At 35.5% G+C, this 12,309-nt stretch overlaps 1 protein-coding gene across 4 annotated transcripts in view; it reads left to right on the top strand.

Annotated features, from left to right (window-relative positions):
- The window catches only part of ACADL (acyl-CoA dehydrogenase long chain), a 41,304-nt gene extending 29,198 nt beyond the window's left edge, over window positions 1-12,106 (top strand). For all 4 annotated transcript variants that reach the window (XM_027566465.1, XM_027566446.1, XM_027566474.1 and 1 more), the window contains 3 exons: window positions 3,190-3,317; window positions 5,507-5,593; window positions 10,668-12,106. In XM_027566465.1, the coding sequence (XP_027422266.1) occupies window positions 3,190-3,317; window positions 5,507-5,593; window positions 10,668-10,761 (309 nt within the window). In that variant the 3' untranslated portion in view covers window positions 10,762-12,106. The remainder of the gene's footprint in view (window positions 1-3,189; window positions 3,318-5,506; window positions 5,594-10,667) is intronic.
- The last annotated feature ends 203 nt before the right edge of the window (window positions 12,107-12,309 follow it).

Genomic DNA, 12,309 nt, shown 5'->3' with positions numbered 1-12,309 from the left:
GAGAGTGGGGAAAGGCAGCAGAGGTTGGGGAGGTACTGGGCTTTGACGTCTCGAGTGTTCCAATTCTATTCTTCTATTGCATTCTGCAGATATAGAGTAAATATTTTGCAGTACGGATGGAGGTTTGTAACATTGTACAGGAGGCGGTGACCAAAATCATCCCAAAGAAATAGAAATGCAATTAGACAAAATGGTTGTCTGAGGAGGCCTTACAAATAGCTGAGAAAAGAAGAGAAGCTAAAGGCAAAGGAGAAAGGGAAAGATACACCCAACTGAATGCAGAGTTCCAAAAAATAGCAAGGAGAAATAAGAAAGCCTTTTTAAGTGAACAATGCAAAGAAATAGAGGAAAACAATAGAATGGGAAAGACTAGAGATCTTTTTGAGAAAGTTAGAGATACAAAGGAAATATTTCACGCGAAGATGGGCACAATAAAGGATGGAAATGGTAAGAACCTAACAGAAGCAGAAGAGATTAAGAAGAGGTGGCAAGAAGATACAGAAGACCTGTACAAAAGAGGTCTTAATGACCTGGATAACCACGATGGTGTGGTCATTCACCTAGAGGCAGACATCCTGGAGTGTGAAGTCAAGTGGGACTTAGGAAACATTACTATGAACAAAGCTAGTGGAGGTGATAGAATTCCAGCTGAGCTATTTCAAAACCTAAAAGATGATGTTGAAGTGCTGCACTCAGATGCCAGCAAATTTGCAAAAGTCATCAGTGGCCACAGGACTGGAAAAGTTCATTCCAATCCCAAAGAAGGGCATTGCCAAAGAATGTTCAAACTACTGCATGTATGCAGTAGCATGTAAAACACTCATTTTACATGCTAGCAGGGCTTCTGTCATAGCTCAGAGGTAAAGATTTGCCTGGAATTCAGGACATTCGGGTTTGATCCCTGGGTTGTGATGATCCCCTGGACAAGGGCATGGCAACCCACTCCAGTATTCTTGCCTGGAGAATCATGGACAGAGGAGCTTGGTGGGCAACACAGTTCATAGGGTCACACAGAGTCGAACACAACTGAAGCAACTAAGCACGCATGCGTGCACATGCTAGCAAGTAACGCTCAGATCCTTCAAACTAGACTTCAACAGTACATGAACCAAGAACTAACAGATGTACAAGATGGATTTAGAAAAAACAGAGGAATTAGAGATCAATTTGCCAGCATCCATTGGATCATAGAAAAAGCAAGGGAAGAATTCTGTTTCACTGACTACACTAAAGCCTTTGACTGTGTGGATTACAACAAACTGTGAAAAATTCTGAAAGAGATGGGAATACCAGACCACCTTACCTGCCTCCTGAGAAACCTATTTGCAGATCAAGAAGCAACAGTTAGAAATGGACATGGAACAACGGACTGGTTCTAAATTGGGAAAGGAGTACATCCAGGCCATATATTATCACCTGCTTATTTAACTTATATGCAGAGTACATCATGTGAAAAGCCAGGCTAGATGCCACCTTCCAATGCAGGGAATGCAGGTTCAATCCCCGGTTGGGGAACTAAGATCCCACATGTTGGTGTGCTGCAACTACAGAGCCCGTGCACCACAGTGAAGATCCTGCATGCTGTGACTAAGACATGACACAGCCAAAAATAAATAAATAATTATTTAAAAAACAACCTATGGTTTTTCCATTAGTCATGTACGGATGTGAGAGTTGAAACATAAAGACAGTGAGCGCTGAAAAATTGATGCTTTTGAACTATGTTGCTGGAGAAGATTCTTAAGAGTCTCTTGGACAGCAAGGAGATCAAACCAGTCAATCCTAAAGGAAATCAACCCTGAATATTCACTGGAAGGAATGATGCTGAAGCTCCAGTACTTTGGCCACCTGATGTGAAGAACTGACTCATTGGAAAAGACCCTGATGCTGGGAAAGATTGAGGGCAGGAGAAGGTGGCGGCAGAGGATGAGATGGTTGGATAGCATCACCAACTCGATGGACATGAGTTTGAGCAAACTCCAGGAGTAGTGAAAGCCAGGGAAGCCTGGCATGCTGCAGTCCATGGGGTCTCAAAGAGTTGGATACAACTGAGTGACTGAACAACAAGTATAAATATGTTTTTTAAATATACAGTTTTTAAATTTTATTTATTTATTTGTTAAATTTTTTTGGCCGTGCTGTGTCTGTGTTGCCGCATGGGCTTTTCTCTAGTTGTGGTAAGCAGGGGCTGGGACACATGGGCTTAGTTGTCCCAAGGTATGTGGGATCTCTCTGGGTCAGGGACCGAACCTGTGTCTCCTGCGTTGGCAGGTGGATTCTTTACCACTTAGCCACCAGGGACGCCCTTAATGTCTAATAATATTTTTATATTGTCCTAGCTTGTTTCTTTATTCCAATACAGAGAAGCAGGAAATGTGCATACTTGATTTCATTAATAGTTCTTCATGGATTTAGATTCCAGAGGAGAACAGGTATTTTCAACAGCTGTACCTAAAGGACTGTACCACACAATGGTGCTCACCCATTAGTCATGCTGTTCTTCTAAAAGTTCCCTGCTGCTGCTGCTGCTAAGTCACTTTAGTCGTGTCCGACTCTGTGCGACCCCATAGACGGCAGCCCACCAGGCTCCCCCATCCCTGGGATTCTCCAGGCAAGAGTGCTGGAGTGGGGTGCCATTGCCTTCTCCGAAAAGTTCCCTAAGTAGTCTAAATTTTTTAACCTAAAATATGAGATGTTATTTTGTATGTATCGACCTTTGCATCTTGTCTTTTGGTACATTTTCTTAGTAATGAAATATAACATTAGCTGTGTAGTTAATATGCATCTTTTTTGAAGGGAAAAAAAAAACAACACAGTAATTCCACATCTGTTTTGATCTGCTGCTGCTAAGTTGCTTCAGTCATGTCCAACTCTGTGCGACGCCATAGACGGCAGCCCACCAGGCTCCCCCGTCCCTGGGATTCTCCAGGCAAGAACACTGGAGTGGGTTGCCATTTCCTCCTCCAATGCATGAAAGTGGAAAGTGAAAATTGAAAGTGAAGTCGCTCAGTAGTGTCTGACTCTTAGCGACCCTATAGACTGCAGCCTACCAGGCTCCTCCATCCATGGGATTTTCCAGGCAAGAGTACTGGAGTGGGGTGCCATTGCCAAAGATCTTTTATTATATAATTTTTTATATGCTAAGTGACTCAAAATATGCTCTTCTCCTTCATTTCCTTTAAACTCTAGACGGTGAAGCATAAGCTAGCAGAATTAAAAACATCCATATGTGTAACCAGAGCTTTTGTGGACAGCTGTCTCCAGCTGCACAGAGTGAAACGTCTGGACGTTGCCACTGCTGCCATGGCGAAATACTGGTATGCATGCTACGGTAATTAAAATGTGGTGTTTGCACAGACTGTTATGGAATTCTTCCAAAGTGAAACTCAGCCTTGAAGGCCTTAAAGGAAGAATGCTGAGTGAATGAAAACTAGCCGTAAGGACCAATTTTTTTTTAAATTCTGAATATTCCCATTAAATCTATTTATAATGTGCTAAAACTTACCCAAGTTACTTTTTAACTTTTAGCTTACCCTCGAAAAGCAAATATTAAATATGATGACTAATTTGTTATTTCAAGTAGTAGTTGATTCTCAAATTAGCTGAAGAGTGGCTGTAGAGTAAGACAACAAAAGAACAGTAATACTTCGAGTCCTGAGATAGAGCCGCAATTCTGTCATTACGTAACTGCAATTAAATTTAATTATTTCTGGGCCAACATTTTGATATCTGTGAAATGAGTAGATTAGGCAAGATTTTTCTGTTTAAAAGGTTTTCTAGACCTCAGAAAAAATTTCTGAAGTTTTGACTGTCCAATCAAAAGTTGTACATGCTCTATTAAGCAAAAGGAAAAAAAAAAAAAAATGTTCTGTAAGACAACTTTCAGGGACTTCCCTGGCCATTCAGTGGCTAAGACTCTGGGTTTCCACTGTAGGGGTCTCAGGTTTGATCCCTGGTTGGAGAACTAAGATCCTGCGTACCTTATGGTATGGTCAAAACCACAAACCAAAACAAAAAAATTTTTCATTTTCATTAAACATGATTAGCAATGTTATTAAAGATGAGTTAATTGAAAAAAGACACCCCCCCATAGGCCTTTTGTGTATTTTAAGATGCAAGAACATAGTTTAAATCAGGTTCTGAAAGCGGGTTTTGTTTCCTCTTTTAAAAACAAACATTCTCACATCTCATTAGCCCAAAAATAACCTGGAAAAAATTCCTGTTGTTATTCATTAACTTGTGTTCACTTTAGTGAGAAGTAGAATGAGGAAATATGCAGAATAGTGGTTTATGTAATGAACCACTATTCTGCATGTATGTATTATGTAATGAACCAATAATCCAAAATAATAAACTTGCCAGGTTGAAAAGTCATGTGGAATTATTAGAAATTAACATTTTGGGGGGAAGATACTTACATTTACAGCAAGTTTTTTAACTAGTGAAAAATTTTTAGATATTTTTGGAAAAAGACATTTGGATAGCTGGTGGCCTTATTCTTTGAAAACACTAGGTTTATAGACATACTGGTATTTCATATTGGAGAAGAGGAAGCAACTACTTATAACCCAGCAAATATTTCACTAACATACTTGTCAAAGACAAAAATGTGTAGAATTCCAAATATCACTGCCCCCTGAATCTTGTCTGTTAATCATTATATTGTTACTGTATTTCTCAGGAACATCTTGACCTGTCCTATGGCTTGAGTTAAAAATTATTTTTTATAGGAAAATGGGTCTATGCTTACCTTTGTTTTATATTTCCCACTGTTGAAAGTAAGTTGAAAAGATTTTGAACTAACCAGTTATTTTATGGATTTTAACAGTAGTTAAAATTGTTGTGATTAGATCAGAAAAGAATATATTTTTCAAGCACTTCATATTAATATATATATACTTCAGGAATAAATAATTCCCCAATAATCTTTAATAAGTGTCCTAGAAGATAGTATGTGCTTTGATAGAGGTCTATCCTCTTAGGTTTTCACTTTTACTTTCAGTTTATTCCTGAAAACCCTAAAACATATTTTTTACAGTTAAAAATTCAGAATTGCAGCCTTTGCATAGGAAGTGACATATTTGAAGAAAACAAACACATATTACACAAGGCAAAAGAAAGTAGATGACTATATAATTTTTCTGCTAACATATCACACAGAGAATCTGAATAAATTAGACCAGATTCAAGTTTTTACTATATTCTTTTTAGGCTTAAAGTTCCCAACACCTAATAAATAGTCTAAATTTTCTACATTTTGTTTCTAGACTTAACAGAAACCCAGCCAGAAATATAGTTGATGAAGAAAGTATTCATTATGTGAAAATATTCTTGAGATTTATTTCACTTATAATTTATATCAATCTTCTCTGGTTGACTGATACGCCTATTTTTAATTGTTTGATAAATGTATGCATTTAAACAGTCATTTGTTTTCTGGCTGTAAAGCATCTCATGAAAATTCATTTCAAATGTTCCTTTTCTGCTTTTTATTTTGGACATCTAGGGCATCTGATTTGCAAAACAGAGTAGCTTATGACTGTTTGCAGCTGCATGGAGGTTGGGGATACATGTTTGAGTATCCCATTGCAAAGTAAGTAGGCCTGTTGTGTTATGCTTTTCTGGGTAGTGTGTAGAAAAAGGAAAACTTCTTTACCTGTTCTTTGTACACTGAGGATAGAGGGAAAGGAGGTGCAAAATCTTCGCATTTTTCAACTGCCTATGGAGTATGTTCAGGTAGCTAGAAACAACTTCATGTTATCAGCTTACTACTAGGATTTAATAATTTTTTAAAAAGTGAATATATACTTTAGTATACAAGATATTAAATATAAATAAATATATAATATACTAAAGCTTTATTTGCATCATTATTCAGGATTAGTATCACTTTTATAGTTGAATAGTATTTTACTATAATTGTTTATGTTTAGTTATTCAGATTTTTTTTTCTAGTTTTTTACTGTGACAAACAATGCTTCAATAAACACTCATACGTTTGTCTTAGATACATGTGTTTTTTATCATAATAGGACAAAGTCCCAAAAGTAGTACTGCTAGTTCAAAAGTATGCATATTTTACATTTTAATGCATTTCAAGATCATTTCCTCCAGTTTGAAGCAACTTATACTCAAATGAGTTGTCAAAGACTGAAGATGGCTTACCCTCTTAAGTTATGTGCTTAGTCGTTTAGTTGTGTTCGACTTTTTGCGACCCCATGGATTATATAGCCTGCCAGGCTCTTCTGTCAATGGGATTCTCTAGGCAAGAATACTGGAGTGGGTAGCCATTGCTTTCTCCAGGGGATCTTTCTGACCCAAGGGATTGAACCCAGGTCTCCTGCATTTCAGGCTTATTCTTCACTGTCTTAGTTACCAGGGAAGCCCTTAATTTGCATTGACTATTAATTATTTTGTTTTATTTTACTGTTGTTAAGAGCACTTAACATGAGATCCACCCTCTTCACAGAATTTTAAGTGTACCATACAGTATTGTTAACTCTAGGCACAGTGCTGTACAGCAGATCTCTGGAACTTATTCATCTTGCTTGACTGAAACTTTATGCCCATTGGTTAGTAACCTCCCATTTCTCCTTCTCCGTAGTGCCTGGCAGCCACCATTCCTTTTTGAGGCTATGAATTTGACTACCTTAGATACCTCATATAGGTGGGATCATGTTGTATTTGTCTTTCTGTGACTGGCTTATTTCACTTAGCAGAGTGTCCTCAAGGTTCATCCAGGTGGTGACATATTGCAGAACTTCCTTCTGCTTACGATTGAATAGTATTCCATTGTATGTTATACTACAGTTTCTTTATCCATTCATCTGTCCATGGATGTACAGGTTGTTTCCACATCTTGGCTATTGTGAGTAATACTGCATTGAACAAGTGAGTGCTAGCATCACTTGGAGGTCTTGATTTCAATTCTTTTGTATAAATATCTAGAAGTGGGATTTCTGGATCATACGGTAGTTTTATTTAAATTTCTGAAGAACTTCCGTACTGTTTTTTATAGCAGCTGCTGTGCACCACTTCGCATTCTCTGTAACAGCAGTGTGCCAGTATTGCAATTTCTTCATCTCCTTGACATTTGTCTTTTGGCCTTTTAGCTAATAGACAGATGTGAGATGATATTTCATTGTGGTCGATTTACATTTTCCCTGGTGATTAGTGATACAGTATTTTTTCATATACCTTTTGGTCATTTTGTATGTCTTTGAAAATATCACTTTTTAAAAATTAAAAAAAACACACATTACAGAAAAATTAACCTACATTTGAAGTCAATAAAAAAATCTTAAATTTTTTATTGTTTATTTAGCTCTAAAAACAAATCAAAAGTGTTATTTTTTTCTAAGTAGAATTTGTATTTCCTTCAAATGAAAATAAATACAGCCTTTTTATTGCATTACACGTGAATATTCTTGTTTCCGTTTCGAAGCAGTTCCAGTTTGTCAATAGGCAGCATCCTCTTCTATGTTTCTTCCTCCATCTCCATAGTTTCTTCTTTCCCTTTTCCTGTAGTCTTTGCCTTAGTAATCCCTCCATGGCATTTCTCCTTATCATTATAGAAAATATATTTTTCCTCTTATTTGGCAATATTTTCAGCTTATATAATTTTCCCAAGAGAGTTTTTGCTATATAGAGAGAAGTCCAATTTAGTTTTGAATCTGAGAATGAGAATGCTATGAACTTCTAAAAACCTCTTATAATATTATCTAAATATGGAATCTAAAAGGGAAACAGTATTAAACTAGTATTCAAACTTACTTTCAAATTTATCATTTTGGCAAGTATAACTGAAGACATTTTATTTGTTTATAGTCCTTAATAAGGAAAATAAACATTGTATTCAAGTTATATTAAGAACAGAAGCTCCAGCATAGATGTAATTTACTAATTTCCTGTAGCTACTGGGTAGCTCAGAAAGCTTTAATCACAGGGTATATATAATTTATAACTTTCTATAAAAACTCAACAAGTAGGGTATTTTCCTTCCTTTAGAATGTAGGCATGAAGTAACTAACTTATTTCCTTTTCTTTATCAATCCTTGGACTTGGGTTTTGGTATATCCTTTCAGAACTACTTCAAACAGGCCTTAAACAAAAGCAGATTTTTTTTTTTTTAAATCTTTGAATAGTCATGAAGTCAGAAGTAAACTGAGTTATGCTAGGACAAATTAAAGCGTTGCTGGAATTTTTCCTGTGTGTTTTTATGTTTTAGTCACAATATTAACTCATCTTATTTATAATATTCACAGTGCTTAAGCAAGTAAAATAATAATGGGTATTTATATTTTTCTGCTTTATTTATATTTTTCTGCTTAACTGTGCTATTATAACTGCTTCTGGGAATGTAGACAATGTCATGGTTCAGTGTTTGTCTAGTTTAGTTCTATTCCTAAGAAAGGCATTTAGGTGAAGAAGAGTCAGCCATCTCATGGTCCAGGATTAGAGTGTAGCATAAGTCTTGGTCTGTTTTCTCAGAGGCAATTCCATCAGAACAGTAGCAAGCAAAAATGGTAACTTGATGACTTATTTGAAATTTCTGGTTTCAGTTTGAGAGACATACTTCCTTTCAGGAGTAACAATCCCCTTCTTGGGCAGGTTCTTAGTTTGAAGACTGTATGAACTTTTAAACTAGGCTGCTTTTTTCTCTCCAAAGACAAAGGGAAAGAACTTTTCATAAGATGACAAGAGAGAGTAGTGGATAATACCAAAAAAGCTAATCAGATACATTAGGCAGTATATGAATGCAGTACATATATTTTGATATGATAGAAAAAAAATCATTATAGTTGTGTTTTTTTATACCTTAAGGTTAAACTGTACTATTTGTGTGTTTGTAAACTCCGAGAAATGGGGATGCACAGGGAGTCCTGACATGCTGTGGTCCATGGGGTTGCGAAGAGTCAGACATGACTGAGCAACTGAACTGAACTTATGCCTGTGCATGTTGCTGAGTCTTGGTTTCAGAGATCAAGGAGATGCTTTTTTGTTTTGTTTATTTTTTCCTGTTTTCCTGTATTTTTTCCTGTATAAGTGGTTTTAAGTATGAGTCATACTTCAGTCTTACTCATTCGGCTTGGGGCTATGGGAATAGATGCTTACATTTTGCCATTTCGAGACCTGTTTGCTGGGAAGAACAGTGTGAGATAAAGAGCTTCATCCCTGTGTGGTTAAACATTCCTTCTGCTGCCATTCTGTGAATTTTAGTTGATGACTGAATTTAATTAATAACTTATAAAAGGCCTACTGGTCTCTGTCGATTACCTACTCCATTGAAACTTCTTTAATGTGAAAAAAATGTGCCCAACTCGGTCCAAAAGGTCCAAAAGCATTGAAATTGCTGAAGTAGGCTGAAATGCCAGATAGGTTCTCTAAATGAAAGTTCTGGATTTTGTGGGCAACAATGAAATCTGTCTGAAAGAAAAAATATATTTGAAAACACAAAGGTCTCTGGATTTCAAGTTTCATCAAAAAGTAGGTATTGACACTCTAAAATTCCTTTGTAATACAGTAACTCAAATCAATAAATACTGAGCGCTCAAGTAAGGTACCATTGCAAGATACCGTGATGAACTTGGACGAGGAAAAGTTCAGAATTGATCATGTTCCTAGAGAGCCAGCACATTTAATTTTTCTCAAATTAAATTAAAAAAAAAAAACAAAACAGTTTAAGGCTTAGAAAAAAAAATGCCTTTGAATTTGCCTACTAGAAAACTGCAAAGCTCAATAACTAATCTTACATTTCTGTAATGAAATGTATTGATCATTTCATCAATGAAAATATTGATACAATTAAAAAGATATTTGCCAAAGTGGCAAGATACCTACCTTTTCATTCCAGGTTGCCAATGATCTATTATGTGACCATTAAATAGCAACCATTAATTAGTATATGTATTAACTTTTTAGCACCTCAGTTCCTTTACCTGCAAAATTAATAGTATTTACCCTCCCTAATTCCAGAGCTGAGAGGATAAAATGAGAAAACATAAAAACAACTATATAGTGTTATATTTGCTGTCATCACTATCAAGAGTAAAGTCTTTTTTTATGGCAGTGTGCTCAGTCACTCAGTATTTTTAACACATACATTACTGGGGTGATTATTAATCTTTTCCAAAAAGTAAGTTACTTGTTAACTTTGTGAGGTAATAATTTTCTGAAGCATCAATTTATACTGCTGATGGCAGCAGTATTGGTGGGATTCTAAAGGATGTTAGAAAACATGTACTTTTCTCTTTTTTTTAAATAAAACCAGTAGATTTCAACTTTTGGGGGGAAACATTAAAGGTAACAAGCTATTAAGACATTGTATTCATTTCTAAATTTAAAATAGCACTTTTTAGGATCTTATTATATGTGCTGAATTTTACAAAATTAAAAGAAACAGACTTGGAAATATTATTTTGAATTTGTACTCTCTTCAAGCAAACTAAAACAAATCTATGCAAATGATCAATATCTGAATAGAATTTTATAATCATACCAATCTAGGGTGAATGCCATACTGAAAAAAAGTAATTTATGAAGAACTTTTATTGTTTGAATTTCATTAAATGAACACTGTAAAGTAATTAATAGTTACCTGGTGAGACAAAATTTATAATTTCTAATATCCTTTGTTTATTCCTTTAATCATCTTCTTATTTATCCAGAGCTTATGTGGATGCCCGTGTCCAGACAATCTATGGTGGTACCAATGAAATAATGAAGGAGCTGATTGCAAGAGAGATCATCCATGACCAGTAGACATCTGCCCACATCCCGGAATCCTATTACAGCTAATCTTGTTTTAAATCTGCTCAAGATAAAATACAACCTGGAAAGGGAGGGAACACTAAACAAGTTTTTATCTGTTCTCTCTATAGAGAAAGAAATCAAACGCAAATATCCAAAGATCATAAAGTTTCCCAATATAAGGTTTAAACTGTTAATTTTTTGCATAGCTAAATGGCAAAGATTCTCTGATTCTAGAAGCCTTAATGTTTCATTTATCTCTAAAATTCTAAGAGTATAATGCCTAGGTCTTTAAAATTGAGGCAGAAGTAATTTTTTATTATACTATTAAATTTTTTACAGCACATTGATTTTGAAAAAGAAGAATAAATGTAATTAAGAATGCAAAATAAGTTTAGATATCTTTTATTCCAAATTCCCCAGAACATGGTTTCTACCACCCTACCCCTAAACCTGTTTTTAAGTAATAAAACACTTTCTTCAGTCCAAAGCTTATGCCAAGTCCATGTGAAATCTTGATGTGTGAAGCGCTGCTTAGGTTAAAGCAGGAAGCCTCCTACCTTAGGGCCTTAAAACCACTAGGACTCAGCTAAGCAAATCCCCACAAGAGAATTCCACTGGTTCCTTAAACCACTGACACCTGGGCTTTCAAGAGATTTCCAGTGTAATTGCTAGGAGAACACACACACCATTATCCTTAATAGTTTCAAGATATTGGTATATTTTATAGGTACCAAAACAGTGACTTTTATTTGGGAGCAGTATAATTTTTTAATTAATTTTAACAGATTTATACTTTGTGTTGTTGTCTATAAGCCAGGCTGTTAAATTGATGAAAACTATGATTTAAAAAATTGGCAAGATCCATAAGTGAATAAACAAGTTGTAATGAGGTAAGAAGTAAATAAACAATAATTTCAAATCATGATAAAGGTAATAAAGGAAATGAAGTATCTTAAATAGGAAAATGAGGAAATGACATTTAATTTAATTATTACCAAAAAATAGGCCATTAATTTGTAAACTGCCAGCATCATTTTAGTACTTGTTTTCCTTTGCATGTATTGGTGAGACAGAGAATAAAGTAGTTTTTAAATGTAAATAAATAGATGTATCCTTGTGCAACTTAGAAAACCTCAATATTTTATTTGGTGTTGTGGATATTAAACATTGTTTTTTGATGCAGTCATTACAACTGGATAGAGCAGAGAGAACAGAAAATCCTTTTATACCATTCTGTCTTAGTGTCTTACATAACTTTGATTTGCTCTTGGGTAGAACTTTGTATGATTGCCAACTTGAGTTCTTGTTCAGTAAATCTAAAAAATGGGTGAAAATAAATTCTTGTTAGGTATTACTGTATTTGTCGTTTTCACCTCACACCAACTGCCAGGAAATGATAGAGAATTAGATCAAGCACCCTACCCCAGCCCCAGCTCCTTTCCCAATCTTAAAGGAAACTACATTTTAGGAATTAAACATCTGTAGGATAAACAGTCCAAGGAGCGGTGGCTGCGTGGGCGCAGTAGAGCCTAGAGGAGCCATTCCACGTTCAAGGTC

This window comes from Bos indicus x Bos taurus, chromosome 2, assembly GCF_003369695.1.
Source record: "Bos indicus x Bos taurus breed Angus x Brahman F1 hybrid chromosome 2, Bos_hybrid_MaternalHap_v2.0, whole genome shotgun sequence".
Lineage (NCBI taxonomy): Eukaryota > Metazoa > Chordata > Mammalia > Artiodactyla > Bovidae > Bos > Bos indicus x Bos taurus.
The sequence above is the reverse complement of the archived record's forward strand: the minus strand, read 5'-3'. Positions and strand labels throughout refer to the sequence as shown.